The 27,991-nt window shown below is 49.2% G+C and overlaps 5 protein-coding genes and 1 long non-coding RNA gene across 8 annotated transcripts; 3 read left to right on the plus strand and 3 right to left on the minus strand.

The window, feature by feature from the left end:
- The first annotated feature begins 231 nt into the window (after positions 1–231).
- LOC120667751 (probable cellulose synthase A catalytic subunit 8 [UDP-forming]) lies at positions 232–15,721 on the plus strand. 3 transcript variants are annotated; one of them, XM_039947766.1, is made up of 18 exons: positions 239–733; positions 812–1,038; positions 1,387–1,492; positions 1,626–1,902; positions 2,238–2,432; positions 2,580–2,741; positions 10,742–10,992; positions 11,072–11,171; positions 11,271–11,460; positions 11,934–12,200; positions 12,289–12,634; positions 12,719–12,856; positions 12,992–13,117; positions 13,203–13,415; positions 13,522–13,777; positions 13,924–14,126; positions 14,385–14,735; positions 14,816–15,721. In XM_039947766.1, exons 2-18 carry the CDS (start codon positions 854–856, stop codon positions 15,449–15,451), a joined length of 4,002 nt encoding a protein of 1,333 aa, XP_039803700.1. In that variant the 5' UTR covers positions 239–733; positions 812–853; the 3' UTR covers positions 15,452–15,721. The 3 variants fall into 3 exon arrangements, with proteins under 3 accessions (XP_039803696.1, XP_039803700.1, XP_039803706.1); XM_039947762.1 differs by having other exon boundaries at positions 232–655; positions 2,238–2,741; XM_039947772.1 differs by lacking the exons at positions 239–733; positions 812–1,038; positions 1,387–1,492; ... (1 more) ...; positions 2,238–2,432; positions 2,580–2,741 and adding exons at positions 3,046–3,462; positions 3,573–3,765.
- Positions 15,722–16,492: 771 nt separating this feature from the next.
- Positions 16,493–17,759, plus strand: LOC120667793. The gene is made up of 3 exons (XR_005672213.1): positions 16,493–17,099; positions 17,196–17,287; positions 17,363–17,759. It is a non-coding gene; the product is annotated as an uncharacterized LOC120667793 (long non-coding RNA).
- Positions 17,760–18,015: 256 nt separating this feature from the next.
- On the minus strand, positions 18,016–19,679 carry LOC120695123 (probable LRR receptor-like serine/threonine-protein kinase At3g47570). Its single transcript, XM_039978433.1, has 3 exons — positions 19,656–19,679; positions 18,678–19,401; positions 18,016–18,566 (listed from the first exon to the last, which is right to left on the minus strand). Exons 1-3 carry the CDS (start codon positions 19,677–19,679, stop codon positions 18,202–18,204), a joined length of 1,113 nt encoding a protein of 370 aa, XP_039834367.1. The 3' UTR covers positions 18,016–18,201.
- On the plus strand, positions 19,369–20,902 carry LOC120667783. Its single transcript, XM_039947787.1, has 2 exons — positions 19,369–19,955; positions 20,022–20,902. The coding sequence occupies exons 1-2, from the start codon at positions 19,827–19,829 to the stop codon at positions 20,430–20,432; spliced, it is 540 nt and encodes a 179-aa protein (XP_039803721.1). The 5' UTR covers positions 19,369–19,826; the 3' UTR covers positions 20,433–20,902.
- Positions 20,903–21,569: 667 nt separating this feature from the next.
- Positions 21,570–24,014, minus strand: LOC120667773. The gene is made up of 3 exons (XM_039947779.1): positions 23,831–24,014; positions 23,475–23,624; positions 21,570–23,321 (listed from the first exon to the last, which is right to left on the minus strand). Exons 1-3 carry the CDS (start codon positions 23,898–23,900, stop codon positions 22,012–22,014), a joined length of 1,530 nt encoding a protein of 509 aa, XP_039803713.1. The 5' UTR covers positions 23,901–24,014; the 3' UTR covers positions 21,570–22,011.
- A 127-nt stretch (positions 24,015–24,141) lies between these two features.
- On the minus strand, positions 24,142–27,991 carry LOC120695124 (receptor kinase-like protein Xa21). The gene is made up of 4 exons (XM_039978434.1): positions 27,504–27,991; positions 25,778–26,363; positions 24,409–24,561; positions 24,142–24,309 (listed from the first exon to the last, which is right to left on the minus strand). The coding sequence occupies exons 1-4, from the start codon at positions 27,989–27,991 to the stop codon at positions 24,142–24,144; spliced, it is 1,395 nt and encodes a 464-aa protein (XP_039834368.1).

The following is a 27,991-nucleotide window of genomic DNA, read 5'->3' on the forward strand; positions in this document are numbered from 1 at the left end:
GCATTTCCCGTGAGACTGCGAGCCCACTCTGAGGCTGGCAGATGGGGGCTGCCAGATACTCCTAACACACAGCCTTACAGTCATGGCTAAGGTCTCCTCCAACGGCCAGCGATATCGTCCGTAAAAATAATATTCAAATCTATGAACAGTGGAAAAATAGCTATTTTTGCACCCAATCATTTACCCCCGCCCTGCACCGGAGCCTAGAGCCGCCGCTGCCCGGGCCCACCCGCAGCGACCCGTCGCGCCCGAATCCGCTCAGATCCTCGATTGGTCGACGCCACCTCCCCCCCTCCCCTTCCCCGCGTTGCTCGCCCCCGACAATTTTCCCCCAAATCCCCGAGCTCCTCCGAATCCGCGAACCCCGCCACCCCGGCCCCCGCCGCCGGTCGCCGCTTGCCGCCGTACGGCCATCCCGGTGCCGAATCGTCGCAGTTGCCGGCTGCCTCGTCCGGCCGCCCCCCCGCGTGGCCCCGCCGGGATTCTAGGGTTTCGGGCGGGCCGACCCCAGGGGTCCTCCAATTCGCGGGCCCGGCTCCACGCCCCTGGGCCCCGGACCGCGCGCGCAGGCTCTGATCGCTGCTGCATGGTTGTCGCGGGCTGCCCCCGCGTGGGCGCCGGCGCTCGCTTGCTGCGCTGATACATGACACCGCTGGTACAGTGCTGTTTCTGCTCAATTGGGAGGCATTCTAGCTCGGATTCAGCGCAAGATAGATCCTTTCTTGCTATTGCGGTGTGTGCTGAAAAAAAGTTTGCTCCTTTGAATCCTTTTGTTTTCACACACTTGCTCATCTGGGTCCGCTGCATCCAGTGGCTCTGCGCAGGATGACCTGAGGCTTTTCCAGCGGCGAAGATGAATGTGGGGCAGGCTGCCCACCTGTCCGGGCAGATGTCTGGGCAGGCAGCTCAGATGAATCAGGTTGCCAACAGCGGTCTTGGTGTTGGCGGTGCCGACGGGCTCCAGCAGCACCAGCCGATGCAGGATATGGCGGCGGACCAGCAGTTTGTGATGCTTCGGACCGCTATGCGCGAAAAGATGTAAGTGTTTATTGCTGTTGACTTGACTGAAGTAGACTATTCTTGTAGCCAGGGTATTGATTGTACTGAGTTAGTGAGTCTCGGCTGGCAGAAGGGCGGCATATCCTGAGTCTTGACACTTAGCAGCAAATCCAGAATGTTAAGATGCTCTGGCAATAAATATTGCCAATTAATCTTTGTACAGCTAATGTTATATCCTTTCAATAATTATGAAGGAGACAATGGATGCATTACTTATGTTATTGGCTTCCCTTTACATTTTGAGATTAGTTGAATCCCTTCCTCAAGCCCCCAAACCTTTTGAACCAGGTATAGCACTGATCTTTTTGACTATTCTTAAATCGGCAGATTCGAGTATATAGGAAGGAAACAATCATCGGCTGAGTGGCGGAAGCGGTTGCCGGAACTTGCAAAGCGGCTTGAGGAGATCTTGTATAGGAAATTCCCAAACAGGGTACTGCTATCGCTTTCCCTTTGCTTTTGCGATGCTCTGGTCTAATAGCAATCACTTACTTTTTGGGGGACAAAAAGTAAATCTTTCTGTTTCATGATTTTGATTTTTTTTAATCCTGGTATTGTTTGAACAGAATGACTACTACAATATGATGAAGGGACCGGTTGAGCCACAATTGCAGTTTGCTATTAAGACCCTGAGTGCTCAGAACCAGCAAAATCAACAAAACCCACAAGTGTCAAGGCAAATAGCATCTTCCTCTGGCTATGGCACGATGATTCCAACACCTGGTATGACGCAAAGCTCCAGTGGAAATTCTAGGATTCCTTATGTCACAGACAACAATACTCTTTCATCATCTGGTTCAAGCATGGTTCCTCAGAATGCCAACATGGGTGCCTCGATGCCAGGTGCATATAATTTTACTTCCAAATTCTTTGGCCTGTGGTTTCCATTACCTGAAGCCCTCCTCTAGCCATGGTCTAGCTCTGCATGCTAAAAAGGGCACACCTCTTTGAGGCTCTCGCTTATATGCCTTATACTAAAAATATATCTGTTGGCTACATCTGTAAACCAGGAGCATGCCTTTTTATTCTGTATTGTCAGGAAGTAGATTTGATCACTTTAGAAAGAAGCCAGGAAGCAGAAGCTTATGCAGTGCCTAACTGGCCCACCATATATTCTTAGTTTTTTTTTTCTGCTAGTCTATTTATATTCCGCTGCTCAATCTTATTCCTCTGTGCAGGTTCGATGTCTAACGGGTACCAGCATTTAAATAACACCATTGCACAAAATTCTACCCCAAATAGCATCCAATCAACAATGGGTTCAGTTGGTGTTCAGCGACAACTACCTCATATGATCCCAACTCCAGGATTCAGCAATCAACAGAATGTACCTGCCAATCCTGACTATTCAAATGGAACTGGATATTTCAATGGTGAGTCAGCTGTGGCATCACATATGCAGCACCAGAAGCAATTTTCTAGCAACCAAAATAGCAATCAAATTCAGCACATTGGGGGCCACAGTAATTCTGGGATACATTCAAGCATGCTGGATAACTCGTCTGCATATGGTCTATCAGATGGGCACATGAATGGTGGAATAGGATTGCACGGGTCAAACATGCAGCTAACAAACAGGACTTCAGCACCAGAAGCATATATGAATATATCAAACCCTTGTGGAAATTCGCCCAAACCTCTGCAGCAACAATTCAATCAGCACCCTCAGCAGAGAATACCGAGTAAGCTTGATGTCTTTTGGCATATGCATCCTCTTTTCGCTGCCATCTTATGGATGATTGTCCTATAGGCCATCTTATGGATGATTGTCCTATAGGCCATAACCTGACATTATGTTTGCAAAGAAGTGAAGAACACCAATTGAAAAGTTGCAATGATTCTAGTCCAAACTTGAACCTGTATAGTATCATCATTTAAATCTATTGTCGGCAGTAGCGCAAACTAAACAATCATGCAGCAGCGATCAGAGCCTACGCGCGCGGTCCGGGGAGATTTTGATTAGAGTTAATTTGCACGCTCCACCCCACCCTCACCTCAACTCGGCAATAAACAATCCCCAAATCCCGAGCGCCCGAGCTCACCGAACGCACGCAAATTAACTCTAATCAAAATCGCCCCGCCGTTACAATAATCCCCCGCGGCGACAGCGACAGCAGAACCAACTCACGTTGCCGCGGCTTCCGCCATCGGTGCGGTGCCCTGTCCTTTTCCCCCCTCCTTGGCTGCCTGCCTGCCTCGCGTAGTTAAGCCCGGCCCCCGCCCCACTGCCGCTACTAGTAGCAGCACGCGCTCTCTTGCAGCGGGTGATGCGGTGCTGATCCGTGCCAGCACCTGCTCGGATCTTGCGCCGGCGCCGGCTCCGGCTGCTGCCCTGGGCCAGGCTCCTCGTCGGTTCTTGGCGAGCCGAGCTCGCGCGCCATGGAGGGCGACACGGAGGCCGTGGTGAGTGGATCGGGGGATCGATCCCGGCTGCATTACGTGCGCCGGCGGGGAGGTGGATCTTGGGAGAGAGACTGAATCTTTTGGTCTGCTGCGTGTTTGCTTGTGCGCAGAAGTCGGGGAGGCGCGGCGGCGGGCAGGTGTGCCAGATCTGCGGCGACGGCGTGGGCACCACCGCGGAGGGGGACGTCTTCGCCGCCTGCGACGTCTGCGGCTTCCCCGTCTGCCGCCCCTGCTACGAGTACGAGCGCAAGGACGGCACCCAGTCGTGCCCGCAGTGCAAGACCAAGTACAAGCGCCACAAGGGTAAATTTTTACAGCCTCTTCTCCACTCCCATTTGTTTCGTCCAGCTTCACCTGATCCCAATTCCGGAGCAACTCAGCTCGGAAAGTTTGGATCTTTGATCAAGAAGAACAAAAATGGGGGTTGTTTTTAGTTCTGGTGGATCTCATCTCGTGGCGCTTTTCGTCAGGGTGGGCATACTGGCTCTGTCGCTATCACTGGATCCTATTTTAGCTTGTAGCAAGGCCCAGTCTTGTCTTTGTGTGAATTCTGTTGGATTGTAGTTAGGGAGGAAAAAAATTGCTACGGGAGTAGCATATGATGTGACATTCCAGATTTTGGGAAAATTGGATGCATACCATCAAAAGATTGCATGTTTGGCAATGTACCATTAAAAGATCGTTTCTTTGCTATATACCATGGAAAGATCACAACATTGAGATTTGTAGCATTTCTGTTAACTTTGCTAACGCCATCCGTTCCACCTGCTCCTCTCCATCCCAACCGCTGCCGCCGGAGATGGGGGGAGGGCACTTCCTCAGCGACAACGACGCCGCCGAGGTCGACGCAGTCTGCGGCGGGGAGGTCGACCGCTGCGACATCGGCAAGATGGAGCACGAGTGAGCCCGCGAGCGCCTTGATTAGCGTCGCCTTCGTCTTCCTCCACTTCCCATTTTCCTTGACTCCGACGGAATCTAATTCGGTCCTCCCGGGGCCGAATTGCTCGGTGTTGTGCGCCCGCTTGAATTTGCTCAGTGGATTGGGTCCTCTGGAGTTTCCCCGATCCGTGGCTGGTTTAGTTTGCTGGGCATATTCTCATGGGGAGGAATTTGTGATGTTTATCCAGGTGCGAGCATTACCGGCGGAGGTGTAAGATCGTGGCACCGTGCTGCAAGCAGGTGTTCCCCTGCCGCCACTGCCACAACGAGGCCCCGGTGAGCGGCTGCCCTGCTGCTGCCTGTGTCGGGCCCGTCCGCTGCCGAATCGAGTCCCGCCACCTCGAGCTCCATCGCGGCCGCATCGGTGTGAGGCGGCTGCTCCTCGCCGCGCTCGTCGACCTTGGCGCCTTCACCAATATGCCGCCATCCGCCGGCATCGACCCGCTCGCGGCTCCCCTGCCCTCCGCCCGCCGCGCTCCTGCCCGCTCGTTGTTCGCTGTGCCCCTGAGCGCTGCGCAACTCGCCGCGGGCTCATCTGTGCCGAGGTCCTTCGCGTCACCGTCAGCGCGAGGCGGCCGCTCCTCTCTGAGCACGCGCCGTACGCGGACAGCTGCCAAGGTCGCCGTCAGCAGGGAGACCGCTGGATCCTTCTCGCCTTGCTCATGTCCTCCCCGAGATGGGCCCCGCTGCCCCGGTGGCCTTCGCCTCCCGGGCAGGCAGCGGCGAGTGCCAGGCATGCTCCTACGCCCCTCCCCATGTACACGTGTATGCCCCAAGTTCGACGCCATCCTTGCTTGCTGCGTGCTCATGTTCTTCGTGCATGGGAGGCTTTGAAGAAGACGACTCAAGAACGGAAATACAACGGGGACGTTAGCGAAGGTAACTGAAGTGCTAGAAACCAATAACGTGTGACCTTTCAGTGCTATATAGCAAAGAAGCAATCTTTTAATGGTATATTGCCAAACATGCAACCTTTTGATGGTATGCATCCAATTTTCCCCCAGATTTTTGGTCAAGAATCGCAAGATTGATAGGCGCATTGTTGTGGGTGTTACGGAGGAAGTAGGAATGGCTGGGAGGTGGACGTGGTTTAGGCGCGCGGCGGGAGCGAGCGCTCGACGCCGTCCTGGCGGCCGGCGGCGAGACTGCTGGAACGTGGTGTGCAGGCGCAAGACGCCAGGGAGAAAGAGATAAACTCTATCTCTGGCTGATCTGCTCATTACTTGGATGATGGTTCTTATACAAAATATCTTAACAAACTTGAGGCATAGCAACTCCTAGAATCTAGGGAACGAGTAACAAACGCGAGCAACAAACGCCCACAACGCAGCGCGCCATGCACGCTGCATCTAGCCACTAGCGACGCGCCTCCTGCGTTCGTAGACTTGACCGACCATAACATCTCTCCCGCCGTCGACAAACAGCTCGTCCTCGAGTTGGAACGTAGGATGCGCTTCACGGAAGGCCGCCAATGGCTCCCACGTAGCCTCAGCCGACGGCAGACTTGTCCACTGAACGAGGATGAACCACACGCCACGGCGAAGCTTGGAGCGCAGCACCTTCTCCGGCGCTTGAAGAGGACGACCATGCTGCAGAGGAGGAAGAGCCGGAGTCGATGTAGGCGGGGTTCCATGGAAGGGCTTCAGAACACCAACATGGAACACGTCGTGTATGCGCGCCCCCTTCGGCAGTCGAAGATGATACGCCACAGCGCCCACACGTTCCAGTACCTGGTACGGACCGGCATAGTGCGGGCTAAGCTTGCTCCGGCGTCCCGGAACGAGTGACTGAGCCGGCCGATGGAGCAGCCGAAGCCACACCCAGTCCCCGATGTCGAAAGTCAGGTCCCGGTGGTTGGCGTCGTAGTGGCGCTTGGCGTACTCCTGTGCTTGCTGTAGGCGTTCCCGGACCTCGGTGATGAAGGCGTCGCGGTCCTGCAGGAGCGTGTCCACCGTCGAATTCTGCGCCGAGTGCGTCGTGTACTGAAGAAGCGCCGGAGGCGGACGGCCGTAGACCACCTGGAACGGAGTCGTACGCAGCGCGGAGTGGTAGGTGGTGTTGTAGCATAACTCCGCCCAAGGTACATGGCGATCGTCTTGTTGACAGCCTCGACTGCCCATCGGTCTGCGGGTGGAAGGCCGTGCTCATCCGCAGCTGGACGCCGGCGCACTTGAACAGATCGCGCCACACATGACCCATGAACACCGGATCACGATCACTGACGATCGAGGAGGGAAACCCATGGAGGCGCACCACCTCGGAGAAGAAAGCCCGTGCCATTGAAGCAGCCGTGTAAGGGTGGCCGAGGGCGATGAAATGGGCATACTTGGACAGGCGATCCACGATGGTGAGGATGACGCTCTTGCCATGTACCTTGGGGAGGCCTTCCACGAAGTCCATGGAGATGTCCGACCACACCAGCGCTGGGACGTCGAGTGGTTGTAGGAGGCCAGCAGGATGTAACGATTCTGTCTTGTTGCGCTGGCAGATAGCGCAGGCCCGGACATAACTCATGGGCCAGCCGGTGGTCGCCGTCGACGACGAAGTCTGCACGGAGTCGGTGCAGCGTCTTCTGAATGCCCTCATGAGCGTTGGTGTGGGCGATTTGGAGCACAGTGGCCAGCGCGGTCGACGTCGCTGGGATGAAGACGCGTCGGCCGCAGAGGATGAGGCCCTCGTCGACTCGCCATGGGGCGCCACGGGTCTCCGTGATGGTGTCGCGGAGGCAGCGCAGGTCGACGTCATTCTGCAGCTCGGCGCGAAGGTCGTTGTAGAAGCTGAACGTCGGACCCGAGAGCGCCGCGAGCTCGGGCTGGCCAACCTCCATCCTGGAAAGGGCGTCGGCGACGGTGTTCATGCGCCCGGGTTGGTACTCGACGGAGAAGTCGAAACCGAAAAGTTTGCTGATCCATTGGTGCTGCGGGACCGTAGATAGGCGTTGATCTAGCATGAACTTGAGGGCGTAGTGATCAGTACAGACGACAAACGGCCTGCCCCACAAGTAGGGCCTCCAATGGCGGACGGCCTGGACCAGGCCGATAAGTTCACGCTCGTAGGCCGCAATCTTGAGGTGGCGCGGTGCGAACGGCTTGCTGTAGAAGGCCAGGGGACCGGCGCCTTGATGTAGTACCGCACCGAACCCCGTGCCCGAAGCATCGCAGTCGACCATGAACGACTGGGCGAAGTCCGGCATGTGCAGAACCAGCGCCGTGGACAGCGCGCGCTTGAGGGCGTCGAATGCGGTCGCGGCTGCGTCGGTCCACAGAAATGCGTCCTTGAGGAGCTGCGTTAGCGGCGCCGCCAGGTTGCCGAAGTCCTTGATGAAGCGCCGGTAGTAGCCGGCCAAGCCCAGGAAGCTGCGCAGGGAGCGGACGGAGCGCGGCTGCGGCCAGGCGGCCACCGCGGCCACCTTGTCGCCATCCATGGCCACACCGTCAGTCGAGATCACGTGGCCGAGATAGGCCACTGACGAAGTTGCGAAGGCGCACTTGGAGCGCTTCACCTTGAGGTGGTGTGACCGCAGCGTGTCGAAAACGGCGCGCAGGTGCTGCAGGTGTTCACTCCAGGAACGGCTATAGATTAGAATGTCGTCAAAAAAGACTAGAACGCACCTCCTGAGGAACGGATGCAGCACGGTGTTCATGAGGCGCTGGAACGTCGCCGGGGCATTGGACAAGCCGAACGGCATGACCAAAAACTCAAAATGGCCTTGGTGTGTTCTGAAGGCCGTCTTCTCGATGTCGGCCGGGTGCACGCGCACTTGATGGTAACCAGCGCGGAGATCCAGCTTCGTGAAGAAGCGAGCGCCATGGAGTTCATCAATGAGTTCTTCCACGACCGGAATGGGAAATTTGTCCTTGACTGTTCGGTCATTGAGCGCGCGATAGTCCACGCAAAAGCGCCACGAGCCGTCCTGCTTCTTGACCAGGAGAACAAGAGCTGAGAATGGAGACACGCTCGGTCGGATGATGCCTTGAGCGAGCATGGCGGCGCATTGCTTCTCCAGTTCATCCTTCTGGAGCTGCGGGTCGCGATATGGCCGAACGGACACCGGAGGAGTACCAGGAACGAGATGTATCTGGTGATCACAGTGTCGCGGCGGCGGTAGACCCGTCGGCTCGGCGAAGAGGTCATTGTAGTCGTCGAGTAGAAGCGCCAGGAGATCCGGCTCGGCAGCGCGAACGCCATGGAGGCGACTGGCGGCCGCTGGGGCCGTCCAGGACGAGTCCAGTCCGTGCCAGAGGACGCGACGGCCGCGGCGCCAGAATGCCAAGCACATGTCGTCAAAGTCCCATAGGATGGGTCCCAGAGTTCGCAGCCAACGAACGCCAAGGACCATGTCGTAGCAATCCAACGGAATGGTGTAGCAGTCGATGGAGAAGTGCTCGTCAATGATCCGGATGTCGACGTCGCGCGCAAGGCCGGCGCACGGCACTCGGTCGCCGTTGGCCACGATCACGGTCATGCCCGCACTGTCGCCAAAGCAGAGACCCGCCCGCACGGCCGCTGCGGGGCTGATGAAGTTGTGGGTCGAGCCGGTGTCCAGGAGTGCCGTCATCACGTAGTTGCCCACCGACACGCACACGCATCGTGTTCGCGGTGTGGATCCCGGCAATGGCGTGCAACGAAATTAGGGGCTCCTCTGGCGCAGTCGGGGTGGCGTCTTGCGGGGGCTCGTCGTCGTCAACGAAGTCCGAGACTTCGAGGTAGAAGAGGCGCTGACACTTGTGGCCGCGCGGGTACTGCTCATCGCAGTTATAGCACAGGCCTTGACGCCGGCGGTCCGCCATCTCCATTGGCGTGAGGCGACGGAACGGCCGGGGTGGGGGCGACGGCACGGGCGCCGGCGCCGCGGTGGCAGCAGAAGGGGGTGCCGGGTTTGCGCCCGCGGCCGGATGGTGAGGGCGGGCCGGAACGCGCGGAGGCCGGGACGCCGGAGCGGTGACCGCGGCCGCGGCACGACGCTCATATGCGCGCGCTAGGCACATGGCGCGCTGGAGGTCCTGTGGCATCTGCAGCTCCACGTCGACCCTGATGTGGTCTGGGAGGCCCCCGGAGAATAGCTGCACTTGTTGTTCCTGGGTGAGGGACCCGGCGTGAGCCAAGCGCTGCTGGAACGCGTCGATGAAGCCGTCGACGGTGCCCGGAAACGGGAGGCGCGCCAGGTCGGAGAGGTGGTTTGTTCCTAGGGCCGGCCCAAAGCGCTGCTGGCATAGAGTGCGAAAGGTCGGCCACGGAATGTTGTGGACACCTCCCGCATCGCGCTCGAGCATGTCGTACCACTGCTGGGCGCCATCCGTCAAATGGAACGAGGCGAGCCAAACCTTAGTGTTCTCACGGGTGTGCTGACTGCGGAAGAATTGCTCGCACTTGTTCAACCACCCCAAGGGGTCGGTCTTGCCGTCGAACGTCGGGAACGTGAGCTTGTGGAAGCGCGGCACCTCCAGATCATCGGCGGTCTCCATGGCTTCAAACGGCGGCGTCGGCGACGGAAGCGTGTGCGGCGGCCCGTTCAAGTTCGGGATCGGCGAGGGCGAGTGTGGAAAGTTTATCTGGTGGATGGGTAGTGGATGGGAGGCAGCGGTGGTATGCACGATGGTCGACGCCGTGGAAGGTACTAGCTGCGGTGGCGTGCCGTATCCCGGCATTCTGAACGGCGAAGGCTGGGGTGCAAACGAAGATCCCGCGGCAGATGGGGACCCGCGACCTTCCATGGACGACAAACGAGTTGCGAAGGATCCCATCTGGCGATGGAGCTCGTAGATGGCCGTCGTCAGGGTGTCGAGGGCGCTCGACTCCGCGGCCGTAGCCGGGGGAGCGGACGCTGTGGAGATGGCGGTGGTCGGCGCGGCGGAAGTGGTTGGTGCGATGGACATGGGCAGGGACGGCGCGGTGGAGACACCAGGAACGATGTCCGACATTCCTGATACCAGAGTGTTGTGGGTGTTATGGAGGAAGTACGAATGGCTGGGAGGTGGACGTGGTTTAGGCGCGCGGCGGGAGCGAGCGCTCGACGCCATCCTGGCGGCCGGCGGCGAGACTGCTGGAACGTGGTGTGCAGGCGCAAGACGCCAGGGAGAAAGAGATAAACTCTATCTCTGGCTGATCTGCTCATTACTTGGATGATGGTTCTTATACAAAATATCTTAACAAACTTGAGGCATAGCAACTCCTAGAATCTAGGGAACGAGTAACAAGCGCGAGCAACAAACGCCCACAACGCAGCGCGCCATGCACGCTGCATCTAGCCACTAGCGACGCGCCTCCTGCGTTCGTAGACTTGACCGACCATAACACGCATTTTGTTAAGTCTGTGCTGAACTTTGAATGAATCCTTCAGGTAGCCCAGCGATCCGTGGGGAGGAAGGCGATGATACCGATGCCGATGACGCAAGTGACTTCAACTACCCTGCATCTGGCAATAATGACCAGAAGCAGAAGATTGCTGACAGAATGCGCAGCTGGCGCATGAATGCTGGGGGCAGCGGGGATGTTGGCCGCCCCAAGTATGACAGTGGCGAGATCGGGCTCTCCAAGTATGACAGTGGTGAGATCCCTCGAGGATACATCCCGTCGGTCACAAACAGCCAGGTTGGTTCCACGATTTTTGACACATTGTGCTCAAAATTGTATATGTGCTAGTCCTTACTTTCTTTATTTTGACTTGCAGATCTCGGGAGAAATTCCTGGAGCTTCCCCTGATCATCATATGATGTCCCCTACTGGGAACATTGGCAAGCGCGCTCCGTTTCCCTATGTGAATCATTCACGTATGTTTATTTCTCACTATGGTCTCTTCAGTCTTATGTTTCAGTTTGTAGCAGATGTCTAATGTCAAGATCTGATGATTGTTTATTGCTCCTTGCCAGCAAATCCGTCACGGGAGTTCTCTGGTAGCATTGGGAATGTTGCCTGGAAAGAGAGAGTTGATGGCTGGAAAATGAAGCAGGATAAAGGAACAATTCCCATGACTAATGGCACCAGCATTGCTCCCTCCGAGGGTCGGGGTGTTGGTGACATTGATGCATCTACTGATTACAACATGGAAGATGCCTTACTGTGAGTCCCAACACTATCCATAGCACATTCATGTTTTACAGGATCATATGTTTGGTACTAAATTGTGTTTCATAATTAGTATGGAGTTACATACAAAAAAGGGGTATATAAAAAAATTGAGTTATTTTCACTCTGTACATTAGTGCAATAATTTGGGGGCTTGCCTTTATGTTCCAAAAAGTATGGACCTGTTTAGAATTTATGGAAGGTCACATAACTTGTTCTTTTCGTCAAGATGGATACACAATCAAACTGAATGGACCTTGGCTCAGAATGGGGAGTACTATATCTCAAAAGTTTGTTAAATCTACATAAATTCAAAAACCTATCATGCTTAAAGCATTGTAATGATGGGTAAATATTGTAATGTGTCGTCTCAGGAAAATGTCTAGAGAACAAATTATCCAACCATTTCTTGCTATGTTTTCTTCGATATATCTTTGAACACTAATTTTGTGCCATCTGAATTGCAGGAACGATGAAACTCGACAGCCTCTATCCAGAAAAGTGCCAATTCCTTCCTCCAGGATCAATCCTTACAGAATGGTCATTGTGCTGCGATTGGTTGTTCTAAGCATCTTCCTGCACTATCGTATCACAAATCCTGTGCGCAATGCATACCCGTTATGGCTTCTATCTGTTATATGTGAGATTTGGTTTGCTCTTTCCTGGATATTAGATCAGTTCCCAAAGTGGTTTCCAATCAACCGTGAGACTTACCTTGATAGATTGGCATTAAGGTGATCTCTTTCACAGTTCTGGTGTATGTCTAAACACAAACTAAATTTGTTCATATCACTAATGTTTGGGCTCCATTTCATCTAACAGGTATGACCGTGAAGGTGAGCCATCTCAGTTGGCTGCTGTTGACATCTTTGTCAGTACAGTCGACCCACTGAAGGAGCCGCCTCTTGTCACTGCCAATACTGTTCTATCAATTCTTGCTGTGGATTACCCTGTCGATAAGGTCTCTTGCTATGTATCTGACGATGGAGCTGCAATGCTGACATTTGATGCACTAGCTGAGACTTCAGAATTTGCTAGAAAATGGGTACCGTTTGTTAAGAAGTACAACATTGAGCCTAGAGCTCCTCAATGGTACTTCAGCCAGAAAATTGATTACTTGAAGGACAAAGTCCACCCTTCATTTGTTAAAGACCGCCGTGCCATGAAGGTTTGTATTCTTTGTGAACACCTAGATATTGATTTCTATGTTGCAATCCAATACTAGCACCTGTTAACCGAAAATTCGTTGCAGAGAGAATATGAAGAATTTAAAGTTAGGATAAATGGCCTTGTTGCTAAGGCACAGAAAGTTCCTGAGGAAGGATGGATCATGCAAGATGGCACACCATGGCCAGGAAACAATACCAGGGACCATCCTGGAATGATTCAGGTTAGCATATTTCTAATACAGAATTAAACATCTGTTACTCAACTGACTGCTGATGTGCCTGATAACATCTGTGTTTTTCCTTTACTTTTCTCTTGAAATGAATTTTCTTTGCTAACTCTTTTTGATCATACTCAGGTTTTCCTTGGTCACAGTGGTGGCCTTGATACTGAGGGCAATGAGCTTCCCCGTTTGGTCTATGTTTCTCGTGAGAAGCGTCCTGGATTCCAACATCACAAGAAAGCTGGTGCCATGAATGCTCTTGTAAGTAGTTATATATTACAAAGTTCAAAATTATCAACTTCAATTCCATATGTTGGTTCTGATGGCAGCTCTCTCTATTCCATAGGTTCGTGTGTCTGCCGTGCTTACCAATGGACAATACATGTTGAATCTTGACTGTGATCACTACATCAACAACAGCAAGGCTCTCAGGGAAGCTATGTGCTTCCTTATGGATCCTAACCTAGGAAGGAGTGTCTGCTATGTTCAGTTTCCACAAAGGTTCGATGGTATTGATAGGAACGATCGATATGCCAACAGGAACACCGTGTTTTTCGATGTAAGCCTCAATAGTGTAGTAGTATTCTCCATCAACATCTAGACTATTGCGTGCACAAGTTTTAAAGTTTCTAACTAAATTTCTTGGTCGTTTTGGTTTCCCACAGATTAACTTGAGGGGTCTTGATGGCATTCAAGGACCAGTTTATGTGGGAACTGGTTGTGTTTTCAACAGAACAGCTCTATATGGTTATGAGCCCCCAATTAAGCAAAAGAAGAAGGGTGGTTTCTTGTCATCACTATGTGGTGGCAGGAAGAAGGCAAGCAAATCCAAGAAGGGCTCAGACAAGAAAAAGTCAAAGAAGCATGTGGACAGTTCCGTGCCAGTATTCAATCTTGAAGATATAGAGGAGGGAGTTGAAGGTACACCTTTATGTTTTCAGATATCGATGGCTAAGACTATTTTTTAATTTCTCAAATGTGCACCTTTTTGTTGCATGCTGTTTTTTCTTGTATATTTTTGGTTTTTTTAAATATGTATGCATGTTGGCATTTATTTGATATTGCAGGTGCTGGATTTGATGATGAGAAATCACTTCTTATGTCTCAAATGAGCTTGGAGAAGAGATTTGGCCAATCTGCAGCTTTTGTTGCCTCCACACTGATGGAATATGGTGGTGTTCCTCAGTCTGCAACTCCAGAATCTCTTCTGAAAGAAGCTATTCATGTCATAAGTTGTGGCTATGAGGATAAGACTGAATGGGGAACTGAGGTAAACTAACAATCCTCACATCAACAGTATTTTCATTTTTCTTATGGAAACATTTGGGAGGTGGGGGGGGGGGGGGATATACAAGTAACAGGCAACTGAAGTAATGTGCAACCCTGAGCACAAGAATGTGAACCCTTAGTTCACAGCACACATTTTCTTCTAATGTCATTGCAATTTGATAAATGATAACCATGTGTAGAAGTTAGCACCTAAGACTATTTTCTTTGTTAACGGTAACAAGTCTGTTTCAAATTGCAGATTGGGTGGATCTATGGTTCTGTGACAGAAGATATTCTTACTGGATTCAGGATGCATGCACGAGGCTGGCGGTCAATTTACTGCATGCCTAAGCGGCCAGCTTTCAAGGGATCTGCTCCCATCAATCTTTCAGACCGTCTGAACCAAGTGTTCCGGTGGGCTCTTGGTTCTGTGGAAATTCTTTTCAGCCGGCATTGCCCCTTATGGTATGGCTATGGAGGACGCCTGAAGTTCTTGGAGAGATTTGCTTACATCAACACCACCATTTACCCACTCACGTCTATCCCACTTCTCATATACTGTGTTCTGCCTGCCATCTGTCTGCTCACTGGGAAGTTCATCATGCCATCCGTAAGCATCGGTTACATAAAAAAATCTTTATTACAAGGAGCATGGAACAAAATGCTGACTGAATCTATTTTGGAATGCAGATTAGCAACATCACTAGTATTTGGTTCATCTCTCTCTTTCTTTCAATTTTTGCCACTGGTATCCTCGAGATGAGGTGGAGTGGTGTTGGCATTGATGAGTGGTGGAGGAATGAACAATTCTGGGTTATTGGAGGTATCTCTGCCCATCTTTTCGCCGTATTCCAGGGTCTTCTCAAGGTGCTTGCTGGTATCGACACCAACTTTACTGTCACATCAAAGGCCTCTGATGAAGATGGTGACTTCGCGGAGCTCTACATGTTCAAGTGGACAACTCTTCTCATCCCACCAACAACCATCTTGATCATCAACCTGGTCGGTGTTGTTGCTGGTACCTCCTACGCTATCAACAGCGGTTACCAATCATGGGGGCCGCTCTTTGGCAAGCTCTTCTTCACCTTCTGGGTGATCGTTCACTTGTACCCATTCCTGAAGGGTCTCATGGGCAGGCAAAACCGCACCCCAACCATTGTGGTCGTCTGGGCGATTCTTCTTGCTTCTATCTTCTCCTTGCTGTGGGTTCGCATCGATCCGTTCACCACCCGTGTAACTGGCCCAGATACTCAAAACATGTGGCATCAACTGCTAGGAACGTGGAAGGTTGTAGAAACAGAGAAATACCACGAGTCGTGTTTTTGAGAATATGACAATGCCACAGCCACCAATTGCCTGTTAAAAATGCCACAGCCACCAATTGTCTGTTAAGTTATAAGGAGGTGGCGCTATTTACGTCTAGTACGGACCAAGGGGATATTGTTTATCAGAAAGTTACTTGTGTTGATATGCATTCTTTTGTTGATAAGCTATAATACTTTGTGGAGAGTGTCTGACAGACGAGTTTTGTAATGTTATGAAGAACAAGAAAATAAGATAGTTTGCATTTTTTTTTAATTTCATCAAGTTTACTCATCTCTTGCCTATGTCAGAGAATTTTAGATTGATTATGGTCCAATTGCATAATTGATCTGGTGCTCAAGATTTAATCTAGTAGATTGATGCAGTAAATATTAATAGGCTGCTGAAACAGCACAAATCACGTATTCACACCTCATATTTGAAACTTGTGTGTAATGAATACAGACATAATATGTCTAAACTTTTGGAAGGAGATGGAGGCTTTTGCCCTAGGAATCAAAATTCTCAACTGTAGTAAGGAATAATGTAAACTAAAAGAGCAATACATAGTTGCAACTTTCATCACTGTATTGTATATAACATACTATTGGGGTACCCAATGGGATAAGTTGGTTTCCCTGGCGATACTTCAAATCCCTGAACGTGTAAACCTGATATGCTTAGCTGGAAGGTGAACTTGGACTTGTGTAGGCTACAAAATTGGATAACGGAAGCCAGCCAACTATTAAAACTAGACAAATTTTACCCTTTGGTGGTTTCAAAGGTACTTTTGTATTTTTTAAATTAGAAAATTCTAATTAGATCTAAATATCAAAACTAATTCATTTTAAATCATAAAAATATGAAATTAGTACCACAACTTTTGTAAAAATGTAACATATCTACATTACTCTAATTGAAGCTTAGTTATTAAAAAATAATAACATAATTACAAGCAATCAAATATTATAAATATAAAAAAATGAATTTGAATAACTGACAAGTATTGTACTAATAGATAGGTTATATTTTTAGAAAATTTTTAAACCCACTTTTTATTTTTTGACTTAAAATGAATTACTTATAAATATTTTAGTTTAAATTTGAATACTTTTTATTCTCACAAATAGAAAAGAACCAGCTAAGGGGCTAAATTTGTCTAGTTTCAATAGATGGATGGACTCCGTTATTCGATTTCGTGGATGAAGGTTAAAAATAGGATTTTTGAGAAGTTTGAAAGTATAAACCAAACTTTTCCATTTTCCTTTTGAAAGTTCGTTAAATCGAGTTACCATTGCGCTCCCACCGCATCGCTCTCTGCCGGCGTTGCGTTTGTGTACCGCAGGCTCCTCCTCCCCCTGCGCCGGCGCCGCCGCCCCGGTTTCGTCGCCCTAAACGCCGTCGCCTTCCCCTTCCAGGCGCGTTCACAATTTCCACTACGGACTCCCTCACTTCCTCTCCTGGGCGGAGTGGCGAGAGGTCAATTTCTCGCTTCGTTCTAATTTCCAGCCCCGTTTCGATACGGGCATCCGGCAGTAGCTTGTGGTCCATGTCGGGGCCATCAGATCGGCGACCTCCGTCGCCTCTTCACTCTCGGCGGGTGCGGGCCGGGGCTGAGGGCCCCGGGAGCTGCCAGCCTGCCATGGATGCCACGCGTTATCTGATTTCTGAGGTAACGCGACATGTTTATTGCCGAATTACCAAATGTCTCTTCTGTTTGCTTCATTATTAATTAATTGGTACCTGGAGCTCGACCATAATATTGCAGTGATAACCCAGATTCGACCTTGAGACTCATTAAAGATCGGATGATATGTGAACAAACGCCAAGCACACACACATGAGCGGTACTCCTGAAATGTATGGTTCTTTGCTTTGCCATTAAAGGGTAAATTCATAATCACCTTGACATTGTTGCGCTGCCTGCATATGCAGCTGGAGCTGACAGGTGATGTGATAATTACTGACATGATGCCTGATGGTGCAATCAAGGGGTATATTCGTGATGCTGCTTTGATGGATGGAAGGGATACAACAAGAAAGCATGTGACATGCTAGCATGATTTGTGTATGTGACACAACTTTAGGTCATGTTTGATCTGAAGGAGCAGAAGAAGCTAATATCACACGTTGCTGGAAAGATTTGGTAAGTGGTGGAACAAGAAACTAATTATGTTGCTCAAACAAATTTGTTCCAGCATGTATCTTCTGTGTTCTGTCTATAATAGCTGGGAACCAACTTTTGCTGGTTTCACTTACTAAGAGGACATCTATTTGCTGAATTAGGATCACATGCTGAATAAGAGTGGATCGCTAATGCATAGGAATGAAATGCTCTGAACCTAGGATAGATGGAATTCATGAATTTTAAACTATACTCTGGGGACACTGAGATTTGTCTGTCACAGTTATATGTTGTGCTTTACTCAAGGACATGATCAAGGAAAGAAACTGATAAAAAAAACTAGACCGACCTAGGGGGAACTAGGTGGCTTACTCAAATTCGTCTAAACGAGGACTTGAACTTGGGTGGTCGGGGCGTACATCCGCATCCTCAACTAACTGAGCTAGACTTAAGACAATCAACATATGTTACTGTTGTAATATATAACCTTAGGAACAGCAAGATTTCTATCACGAATATTGAGAATAAAGTCTACAACACACTCTCAAATAAAAGAAACAAAATATGTCTACTCTAAGAATAAATTTAGAGCAATATTATAGTAGGTATAAGCAAATGGTTGTTAATATGAACCAAAATCACTTCACGGTCAAGCAGTGATGTATGAATCTCTGATAGCATGCATCTCTGCAGCAGCATCGCTTATTGACAGCCTCTCTGTGGGCAATTGCCTTGAGCATAGGACACCGAGATGGATGACTGAATACAAACATTCTTCAATTGTTTTCATATGCCTTTTATCATTTTTGGTGTTTACCCCATCATGCAGCCATATATTGGAATCTGCTATCTCCATAACCTTGTCAGGAAGAGATGCCTTAGCAAAATAATGCAGGCTCATCCCATCTCTGAACATATCATCTGTCGGGCTCCTTCCTATAAACATCTCAATCAAAATAACACCAAAACTGTACACATCACCATAAGTTGATACTGCAAGCCCTTCTCCATATTCTGTAATAGAATGAAACAATATGGAGCATATAAGGTATGTACAAAACTAAAAAGATGCTTCATGCTCATAGATCTGATTACATGCTACTTTTGAAACACATGGGAGCATACCTGGAGCAATGTATCCGATGGTGCCTCTTATTCCTATGGAGCTATTGTAAATCATTTGAGTTTTGCTTGTTGATTCATCTAGAACTCTAGCAATGCCGAAATCCCCAACATGAGCTCTCATGTCCTGATTGAGAAGAATGTTACTCGGCTTGAGATCGCAATGTACGACTGGTGGCTGGCAACTGTTGTGAAGATAGTCCAAAGCATCCACAATGTCTACTGCAATATCTAACCTCTGTGGCAAGCTCAGTGCTCCATAATTTGAATGAATCCATCTATCTAAGCTGCCATTAGCCATGAACTCGAAGACTAATGCTCTGAAGTCTTGACCCTGGTGATTGTTGCTAGAACAACATGTAATGATCTTTACAAGGCATCGGTGCTTCACTCTTCTTAGTGCCTCACATTCAGCCTGGAAGCTTTTGTAGGACCCTGATTGGTGGACGTTAAACACCTTAACAGCGACGACAGTGGCTTGCTTATCTAGAGTTAGAGTGCCCCTGTATACTGTACCATATCGCCCCTTTCCAAGCAAATTTGCTTCTGAAAATCCATCTGTTCCTTTCACTATATCATTGTATGGAACTATTGGAAGCTCTATCTTTGCGAATTGAGGTGATATTTCTTTCTTCAGTGGCGTCTTGAACTTTCGGTAAAGAAATCTAGCCCAAACAAGCCCTGAAAGTGTAAGCAGGAGCAATGTTATACAGTCGTCTAGTCGAACCTAGTCGCCATGGCACCGATAAGGCGACTAGTCGCGACTAGTCGGCGATCAGGTCGATTAGTCGACCCTAGTCGGTCCTAGTCGTCGCTATAGTCGTCCTATATATCCCATGACATATATGTACATGTATATGTACTTATATACTACTCCCTCTGTTCCGTTTTATAAGTCGTCCTGGCAACCGTGACTTTTGCCGATTTATAAGTCGTCCTGGCGGAGCCAATTCATTTGGCTTTCATATTTTCCTAAAATACCCTCCCGGCAGTCTCCACTCTCATATCGCCGCCGCCGCCGCGTAGCGCTCTCTTCCTCCTCTCGATCTGTTCTTGGCAAGGCGGGCGGCGGAGGCCGTGGACGCGGGCACGGTGAAGAGGAGGACGGCGCGGCGGAAGAAAGCGAGGTCCTCGGTCTCGTCGGCGTCTGTGATGGCCGGGAGCGTCCGCGGCGGGATGAGGCGTGGCGGGAGGAGGAAGACCGCCGGGATGGAGAGTAGCAGCAGCGACAACACATACGGCGAGGCGATCTACGACGGCGGCATCCCTGAGCTCTACAAGGTGCTCCATCGCATCTCGATTTGTTCGTGGCAAGAAAAGAACTTATCTTTCTTTCTATAGATCCAGATCCCGATCCCGATCCCGCTCCCCTGCATCGGGGAGGCCGCGGCCCGCGTCTCACCGAGCTCCTCCCCGGCCCGCTCCGAGGCCTCGCGATGCGCACCCTGCTACGCCGCCGATGCGGAGCCGGACCCGGTGCCCCAGGTCGAGGCCTCCGTGGGGCGGAACACGCAGCTGCTGCTCGCGATGGACGCCATGGGCGGGCGCAGCGGGTACTACGGCCGCCGCCCGGCCTCGTCCTATGGCAGCTGCGCCGCCGGGCCAATCTGCAGCCCCGTGAGCAGCCGCGGCGGCGGCGGGACGACCGCGAGCCCCGCGCCGCAGACGACGACGCCTCGTTCGTCACGCCACAGATGGTCAGTTTTTTTTCTTTCTGTTCTTTGCCTTCCTGGTGTCCCTTTCCACTGTCCCGGATAGTTCTTGCTCGAGACGGAGGTGGCGCCACGGTTCTTGGTTCTTGATTTAGCCTGCCGCCTGCATTCGATCTTGATTGCTTACTTGGATGATGTTGTTCGCGGTTCTTGAATGATGTTGGAACATGCCGATAAATCGATGTTGGTTTTCTTTTCTGCTGTAGGTTGTTTCTTCTTTCTTGGATGGAGTACCATTCTCTCGTTTTTTTCCAAACAATAATCGGGTTATTTAGTGTCTGATTACATCCAATTGTTACATGCACAAATTAATAATCCAAATATACTACTCTTTGCAAAATAAGCTGTAGTCTTTACAAAGAACTACTCCGTGATGGTGGACTTCTCCGTGCTGGTCACGGGGGCGCCGGCTACTCCGTTTGGAGGATGTCAGGCATTCACTTCCCCTGACAGCTGCTGATGCAGTTGCAACCAACGGTGTGAACCCTTGGAATTGGAGAGACACCTCAACTAATGGTACTATTCTGCACACTTGCAAGTTAAATTGAATACCGTTGAATGACTGGCCTGTAACTTCTCACTGCTGAGAAATTTGCATAATTTGTAATTTTTTCTTACTTTTGGTGTGCAAGTTGAACCTGATTTAACTTCCTATTGTTCTAAGAAACCTTATGGAAGTAGAAGTTTTTAAAAATCCTGAACTTGATCGAATCTTAGTTCTTCAAATCGTAGTTTTGGCTACAATCTAGAGGGTGCCACAATGTGATAAAATGGTGAGTTTTAGCACTAAATGCATGAGCTATAAACATTGTAGACAGAGTAGTAACAAAGGACAGCTTTTATTGGCCACCATCTTGCTGCTGTTTGAGCTATAAACATTGGCCTTGCCTAGTTCTTGGCAGGTCTGGTGGTGGGAACTTCAACCTTTCTATTCACTAACTGCTATTCTACAGTTTGTTACATCGGGTAAAATAAATCAACCACCTGGAGAGATAAACATCTTTCTAATTTGTATGTTAAGATTCTCTAGCCTTCAGGTTGCTTAAAATTTGCTAGGTGTTACTTAAATTCTAATAAAACTGAATTCCAGCAACAATTTGCTGATTTTTTTGGAATTCTGCATATACCCATACAGGTGGAGATAATCAGGGCACTTTTGGTGGGAGAGTCATTTTAGTCAAGTGGGTGATTACACTAAAAGAATAGGAATTGATGGTACTTCTGAAGCAATTAAGGAAGCCATCAAATCAGCATTTGGACTAAGAACAAGACGAGCTTTCTGGCTTGAAGATGATGGTAACTGTAAATTCTGTTCTCAGCTATAGAATAAGATTCATTACTTTCTCAATGACATGCTAGATCAATATATCGGTGTAGTGATGTTCTTATGCCTTGTCAAGGGAAATGTGGCAAATTTGATTTGAACCATGAGTCAAGGTTCAAATAGCTATCACTACATAATACATATAGTACTCCCTTGTCTGACTTATATAACATATCCAGATTCATATGACGCTTACAATGCAAACTTTGGGCATCCCACTATCCAGGATAATCTTTCGAGAGGAAATATTGGCAACTCCCTTGTCTGACTTGTATAACATAACTTGTTTACAATACCAAACTTAACCATATTGGGCTAGATAGGCTAGTGCGCTATTGTAGATATCTCTATCACATGACAGCCGATGAGGTAGTCTCCCTTGTCTTTCTAGCCTACTCTTATTCATGTGTGGGTTTCTATACCTATTTCCTCCTCCTATTTTCATTACTTCTCTCATACACATTTGGAGACTCAAGAATACTCTATTCAGTTTTTCCTCGTCATATGCTTCAAACTCCTCCTCCACATCATGTATTAACTCTTCAATAGTTGTAGGGCTTCTGCAATCAGTTAAGGACTGGATGGATCTAAAAAACCCAAGGTCTAGAACATTCATGTCTGGGGAGTTAGGCGGCTGTTGCATCAGCCCGATGTCTAGCCCTGTAGCCGCCACAGCTTGAAGAAAGGCTGGGTCATTTGGACTAACATGAGTTCTAGCATTGTCTTGTTGGATGAAAATGGTCTCAAGAGCAGCATCTTGCGGCCACTTAGACTTGATAGCGGGAATGACCTTTTCAATCAGAAATTGCCTCATCACTTCCCTGTTGACTATGACAGATTTTGTTTCTAGGGTCCCTCTTTCTCTCTTCTTGCTCCTTCTGGCTGCAGGCACCTCTTTTACAAATGCCCACACACCAATCTTACCAGAAAACATCACAATCCCTTGCGCATTACGTCTAGGCCTCCCAACAACTGTTAGAAGCATTACTTTGCCGATGTTGTTCTTGTTCTGAATAGTCCGTTCAGGGTCATCTTCTTCTGGTAGCAAGTAGTACTTCCTTGCCTTTTTTGTCATGTAATACCATTTCTCATCCATGTGAAGTATATTTTGCATGTCAATGAATCTAGGTTCCGCATCCCCAAGACTTGTCTGATCTAACATTGAAATGCAAAATTGGAGCCTTTCTCTCTTGTTGCTCTCTTTCAAATGTGGCTTCAATGTATTGGAGTGGCGCCTTAACAAACCTAACTTGAATTTTCTGTGCAATGTCGAAATACCGACATCTAGTGACTTTGCCAGTGACCTTAAGGTGGATCTTCTATTTAGTGGAATTGCGGTAATCCGGGAGACATCAATTTCGGCTGGCTTGCGACCACATCGGCCAGTTTTCTTGTTGGACACATCAACTTCTAGCCCAAGTGCAATCTGCTCTCTTGCAGTCTTCCAAATCTTTTGAATAACTCGAATGTGTGTATGAAAGAATGCGGCGACTTCCTTAGTTGCAGTCTTTGGTAATTTCCCCTTTGTACTCTTTGCATGCAATGATGTGTAAGCAGCATATCTCTGGGCATCTGTTAGCCAGTTCCTTAACCTTAGTGGCTGTTCTACACCTGAAAGGAAAACAATGATGAGTAATACAATTATAAACCAGCAAGTTTCTGTATGCACATCAAGTTAAAAATATAACAAATGTATATGTTGCATTTATGAGTAACAATAAGGTAATTCAAAAATCTCATGAATCTTATAAGTTCATGTTGTACCTGCAGCCTCAGTGTGGCCATTGGCTTCTTCATCCTGAGCCATAGCATCGATTTCTCCAGCCTCGCTTCCTCCAGTTATGATTTCATCAACTAATTCTTCTAGAGGAGTACAATTGATGTCTAGGAAAAAAGGTGTTGCCAGATGAACAGCTACAAGAACAATAATGAGACAAGACAATTAGATTCAATCAAATATATCAGTGTCTGCTCTAGTCATTTCAACATGGTTAAATCTGTATGAATCATTAGTGGCATTCTGTTGTCAGCTATAAGTATGCATAAAGGGAATCATCACATTTTTTTTAGCAAGGTAACCAATCCTTTTGCATGTCAATTTTTCAATACGTATGTTGTACCTGCAGCTTCAATGGGAGCATTGTCTTCTTCATCTTGAGCAGGGACAATGTCTTCTTCATCCTGAGCCATAGCATCAATTTCCTCGTTGCCTACAGCCTCATCTCTAGGTACGATTTCATCAACTAATTCTGGAGTAGAGTTGATGTCTAGGAAAAAACGTGTTGCTAGAGGAACACCTACAAAAACAGAGACAAGACAATTATTTGATTCAATCAAATCAACATGAACAGATATATCAACATGGTTAAAATCTTCATTAATTTAGTATGTTTCTGTGTTAGCTTCACTTTTAAGTACTCTAAATCTCTAATCAGTTCTGTTGCTGCTCCAAATAGAGTATGAAGCATGTACCTGCAGCTTGAATGAGAGCATCGCCTTCCTTGCCAGCTGTGTTCTCACCTTCAGCAGGTACTAATTCACCATCCAATTGTTCTGGAGGGGCAGAGTTGAGGTCCAGAACGCTTGTTGCCATGTATGCCTATGTAATTGAACAACTTATTGCTGCAGATATGTTGAAGACGAGGGCAGAGTAGCTGGCCACGAGGTCTGCTTGGTGAGATGCAGAGGATCTGCTTACTTGCTTGTCGGAGATGGCGGAGAGCTCCTTGCTTGTGGGAGGGCCAGCCGGCTGGCTGCAGCAGCGAGGGCTGGCCGTAGCGATCGGCGGGAGGGCCCGCCGGCTGGCCGCAGCGATCGGCGGGAGGGCCCGCCGGCTGGCCGCAGCAGCGATCTGCGGGAGAATCACAGCGTGCTTGCGTGCGTGGATCACAGAGGGTGGCCGACGGGTTCAAATTTTAAATTGTTCGCTTTCATGCGTGTGGATCATGGGTGGGAGGGCTGGGTGGCACATGCGCGTGTACAACTGGATGGTTTTTTATTTTGAAAATGAGGGGTATAATGGACTTTTTGTTGGTTTTCTTAATCTCTCCGAAACTGGTCGGAACGACTTATAAAACGGAACAGAGGGAGTATATAGCAAGCAGGAACACCACAATGATAGTCAGTTTGGTGACACTTACTTGTGAGATTTGATGTTTGAACTATCCAGAACTCCATATTCTTGTCCCACACAGTTTGATGTTTGAACTATCCAGAACTCCATATTCTTGTCCCACACAGTACAGGCTAATGGCTAATGGTGCAAGTTATATAGTTAACCTAACCCTAATGGCCAATGGCTAATGGCTAATGGCTAATGGTGCAAGTTATATAGTTAACCTAATCCTAATGGCTAATGGGCCTAATTGAACCCAGTACAGGCGGCGGGCTGGAGTGCTGGTCTGCTGGACATCTTTTGGTTTTGGCCTGATCGTCCAAGTAGCTAGTCGGACGACTAATCGCGATTAGGCGACGATTAGTCGGACGATCAGACATCTGATCGACAAAAGCTAGTCGTTTCACTTATCGAAGCCAGCGGAGCGATAAGGTCGACTAATCGCAATTAGTCGGACGACTGTATAACATGGAGCAGGAGAGCTCCTGCTGTTGAGATTGCTATTATAAGAGACTTCATCGTGCCTTTCTTATTCTTTCTTGGGCATTTTTGCAGATGGAGTTGTGGTATTCCACCGCATAATGCATCGTTCCCAATAATTGATATTCTAGTTATATTTTTGAAAGCCCCTTCTTTTGGTACTTCACCTTGCAAATTGTTGAAGGATAGATCAAGGCGGAGCAGCGACGTTGAATTACCTAATAATTCTGGGATTGATCCTGACAAATTATTGTGGGCAAGGTACAACTCCGGCAAGTTGGTAATGCTGGCTAGGTTGCCAGGGATGCTGCCATTCAGTTTGTTGTCCGTCAAATTCAGTATAGTCAGGTATGCTTCCCTTGAATGAATTTTCATCCATTAACAGTATTTCCATGACTCTACAGTTGCCAATAGTATTAGGCATTTCACCCAACAATTTGTTTCCTGAAATGGATAGTTGTCTGAGATTTACCAAATTACCAACTTCTAAAGGAAGTGGTCCGTCCAGTAAGTTGTAAGATAGACCAAGCAGTATTGTGAGTGATGATCCATAATTTCGTTTGGTATTGTTACTTGATAGATCTAAGGCTGAAAGTTTGCTCAAATTTCCAATGCTTGGTGGAATTGATCCCTCCAGTCTGTTGCCATGTGCGTCAAGTTCAGATAGACCAGTGAGGTTCCCGATGGAGGATGGTATATGTCCTAAGAAGTTGTTCGAATACAGATATAGCTGGGTCAATTGTGTAGCCTCCCCTATGCCTTCAGGAATTGTCCCAGTGAGTATGTTTTCACTAAAATCAAGGTTGATAAGATTTGCCAGATTTCCAATCTCAGATGGGATAACACCAGATATGTAATTGCTGGGTGTCCGTAGCCACTGAAGGTTGGTGGTTAGATTAGCCAACGAACTTGGTAGTTTCCCTGCAAACCTATTCCCTCCAATGCTCAGCATCTGTAATCTGCTACAATTCGTCAAAGAAGCAATAAATTCCCACTCTTCCTTTTTGTTTGCCTGGAACATGTTGTAATCAAGAACAAACACTTCAAGATTTTGCAATCTGCCCAATCCGGAAGGAACAATTCCAGTAAAACTATTGAATCCGGCATAAAGCCTCTGGAGCCTGGAGAAATTGGTTATTGTCTGCAAGGTTCGAAAAAGCGCGATTAAGCGCGCGATTAAGCACGGTTAAACGCTGAGCGGAGGGTCAGCGCGTCGCTTAGCAGCTAAGAGCTCAATTAAGCGTGGCGCCTCCCTGATCTGCTCTGCTGCCCGCCCCGCCCCTCCCCCGCCGCTGCCAGGCCGCCTGCTCTGCTCTGCAGCCCGCCTCGGCCCTCCCCCGCCGCCGCCCGGCCGCCTGCTCTGCTCTCCTCTCCTGCTGCCTGCCCCACCCCTCCCCCGCCGCCGCCTGCTCTGCTCTGCCCGCCCCGCCAGGCCGCCTGCTCTGCTTTCCTGATCTGCTGCCCGCCCCGCCAACCCCCGCCTGCAGGGGAGCAGCACAGCAGGGGAGGGGAGCACACGAAGGGGAGCAGCATAGCACAGCAGCACAGCAGGGCAGCAGGGGAGCAGCACTTCAGGGGAGCACAGCACAGCAGCACTTAAGAAACTAATTATTTTGTTGCACTTTGTGTAGGTACACCTGCTCTCAAGAAAAGAAGAGGACAAGAGACAAGAAATTACTGCTGTAAGACACCTGTCCCCCTTTTTAAGCTATATAATTAGATTTTTAACAATATTAGCAAAAACGCTTAATCGCGTGTAATAACGCTTAAGCACGCTTAAGCTTTTTCACGGCTCGAGCGCGCGCTCAGCGCGTAGCGCTTTTTTGAACCTTGATTGTCTATGGAAGAGCTCCTGTAAATCGGTTCTGTCCAATCCCAATCCGTTGGATGCTCGGAAAGCTTTTCCCCAGGTCAGATGGTAGACGTCCATGAAGCTTGTTGCCAGCCACATAAAAGTAGTAAACAGATGATAGGTTGTACATGGAAGGAGGAAGCAAACCTGAGAGATTATTAATGGAGAGCTGAAGGAAACTGAGATATGGATTGTTCCCAATGACTGTAGGGATTGATCCCTCAAGATAGTTGTATGACAAGGACAACATAGTCAACCCAGAAAGGTTCCCCAGAGACGACGGGATGGTTCCGGTGATGCTGTTGATGTACAGCACTAGTTTAGCTAGCGATGGCATATTGCCGACCTCAGTTGGGATGCTTCCCTGCACCCCTTATTGCTACCAATGGCCATCACTTGGAGGCTGATATAGCGGCTAATGTTGCTTGGAATGACACCGGTGAGCATGTTTTCACTCAGGTCGATACGCCGGAGGCGCATTAGGGAGCCGATGCTGGGAGGGATCACACCTTGAAGGGTGTTGCTGCTCAGATTGAGTGAGCGCAGGAAGGTGAGGTTGCCGATGGCTGGGGAGATGGTGCCGGTGAGTCCCTGGGAATTGAGGTTCAGAGCTACCACCCTCCACCGGTGCCTCGTGCCACAGGTGACTCCCTCCCAGCTGCAGTAGCTGGTGCTCTGGTTCCAGGAGTCCAGCACGCCAGAGTGGTGGGAGATCTTTTCCTTGAACGAGAGAAGAGCTCCCACATCGCTGCCATGACCAGTGGAAGATGAGGAAGCAGCTGCACAGTTGGTGGTTGCTGCGGTGGTGAGCAATAGCAGGAGGAGCAGCAGCAT

Source organism: Panicum virgatum, chromosome 2K, assembly GCF_016808335.1.
Source record: "Panicum virgatum strain AP13 chromosome 2K, P.virgatum_v5, whole genome shotgun sequence".
NCBI classification, from domain to species: Eukaryota; Viridiplantae; Streptophyta; class Magnoliopsida; order Poales; family Poaceae; genus Panicum; species Panicum virgatum.

Bases quoted from the DNA above. Each gene is read 5' to 3' on its own strand.
- LOC120667751 (XM_039947762.1), top strand. From the start codon at position 854: ATGAATGTGGGGCAGGCTGCCCACCTGTCCGGGCAGATGTCTGGGCAG. The intron at 10,993-11,071 runs GTTGGTTCCACG...TTTGACTTGCAG, and splicing joins CGTCGGTCACAAACAGCCAG to ATCTCGGGAGAAATTCCTGG. The intron at 12,201-12,288 runs GTGATCTCTTTC...TTCATCTAACAG, and splicing joins CTTGATAGATTGGCATTAAG to GTATGACCGTGAAGGTGAGC.
- LOC120695123 (XM_039978433.1), bottom strand. From the start codon at position 19,679: ATGAGAGTGGAGACTGCCGGGAGG. The intron at 19,402-19,655 runs GTATTTTAGGAA...CATGGCGACTAG, and splicing joins GAGTGGAGACTGCCGGGAGG to GTTCGACTAGACGACTGTAT. The intron at 18,567-18,677 runs GTATGCTCCCAT...ATTCTATTACAG, and splicing joins CATCGGATACATTGCTCCAG to AATATGGAGAAGGGCTTGCA.
- LOC120667783 (XM_039947787.1), top strand. From the start codon at position 19,827: ATGGCCGGGAGCGTCCGCGGCGGGATGAGGCGTGGCGGGAGGAGGAAG. The intron at 19,956-20,021 runs GTGCTCCATCGC...CTATAGATCCAG, and splicing joins GCATCCCTGAGCTCTACAAG to ATCCCGATCCCGATCCCGCT.
- LOC120667773 (XM_039947779.1), bottom strand. From the start codon at position 23,900: ATGGCTCAGGATGAAGAAGACATTGTCCCTGCTCAAGATGAAGAAGAC. The intron at 23,625-23,830 runs GTACAACATACG...TTGTTCTTGTAG, and splicing joins TGCTCCCATTGAAGCTGCAG to CTGTTCATCTGGCAACACCT. The intron at 23,322-23,474 runs GTACAACATGAA...TTTTCCTTTCAG, and splicing joins TGGCCACACTGAGGCTGCAG to GTGTAGAACAGCCACTAAGG.
- LOC120695124 (XM_039978434.1), bottom strand. From the start codon at position 27,991: ATGCTGCTGCTCCTCCTGCTATTGCTCACCACCGCAGCAACCACCAAC. The intron at 24,562-25,777 runs GTAAATCTCAGA...ATTCTCCCGCAG, and splicing joins CTTTAGAAGTTGGTAATTTG to ATCGCTGCTGCGGCCAGCCG. The intron at 24,310-24,408 runs GTAAGCAGATCC...TCAATTACATAG, and splicing joins CCGCCATCTCCGACAAGCAA to GCATACATGGCAACAAGCGT.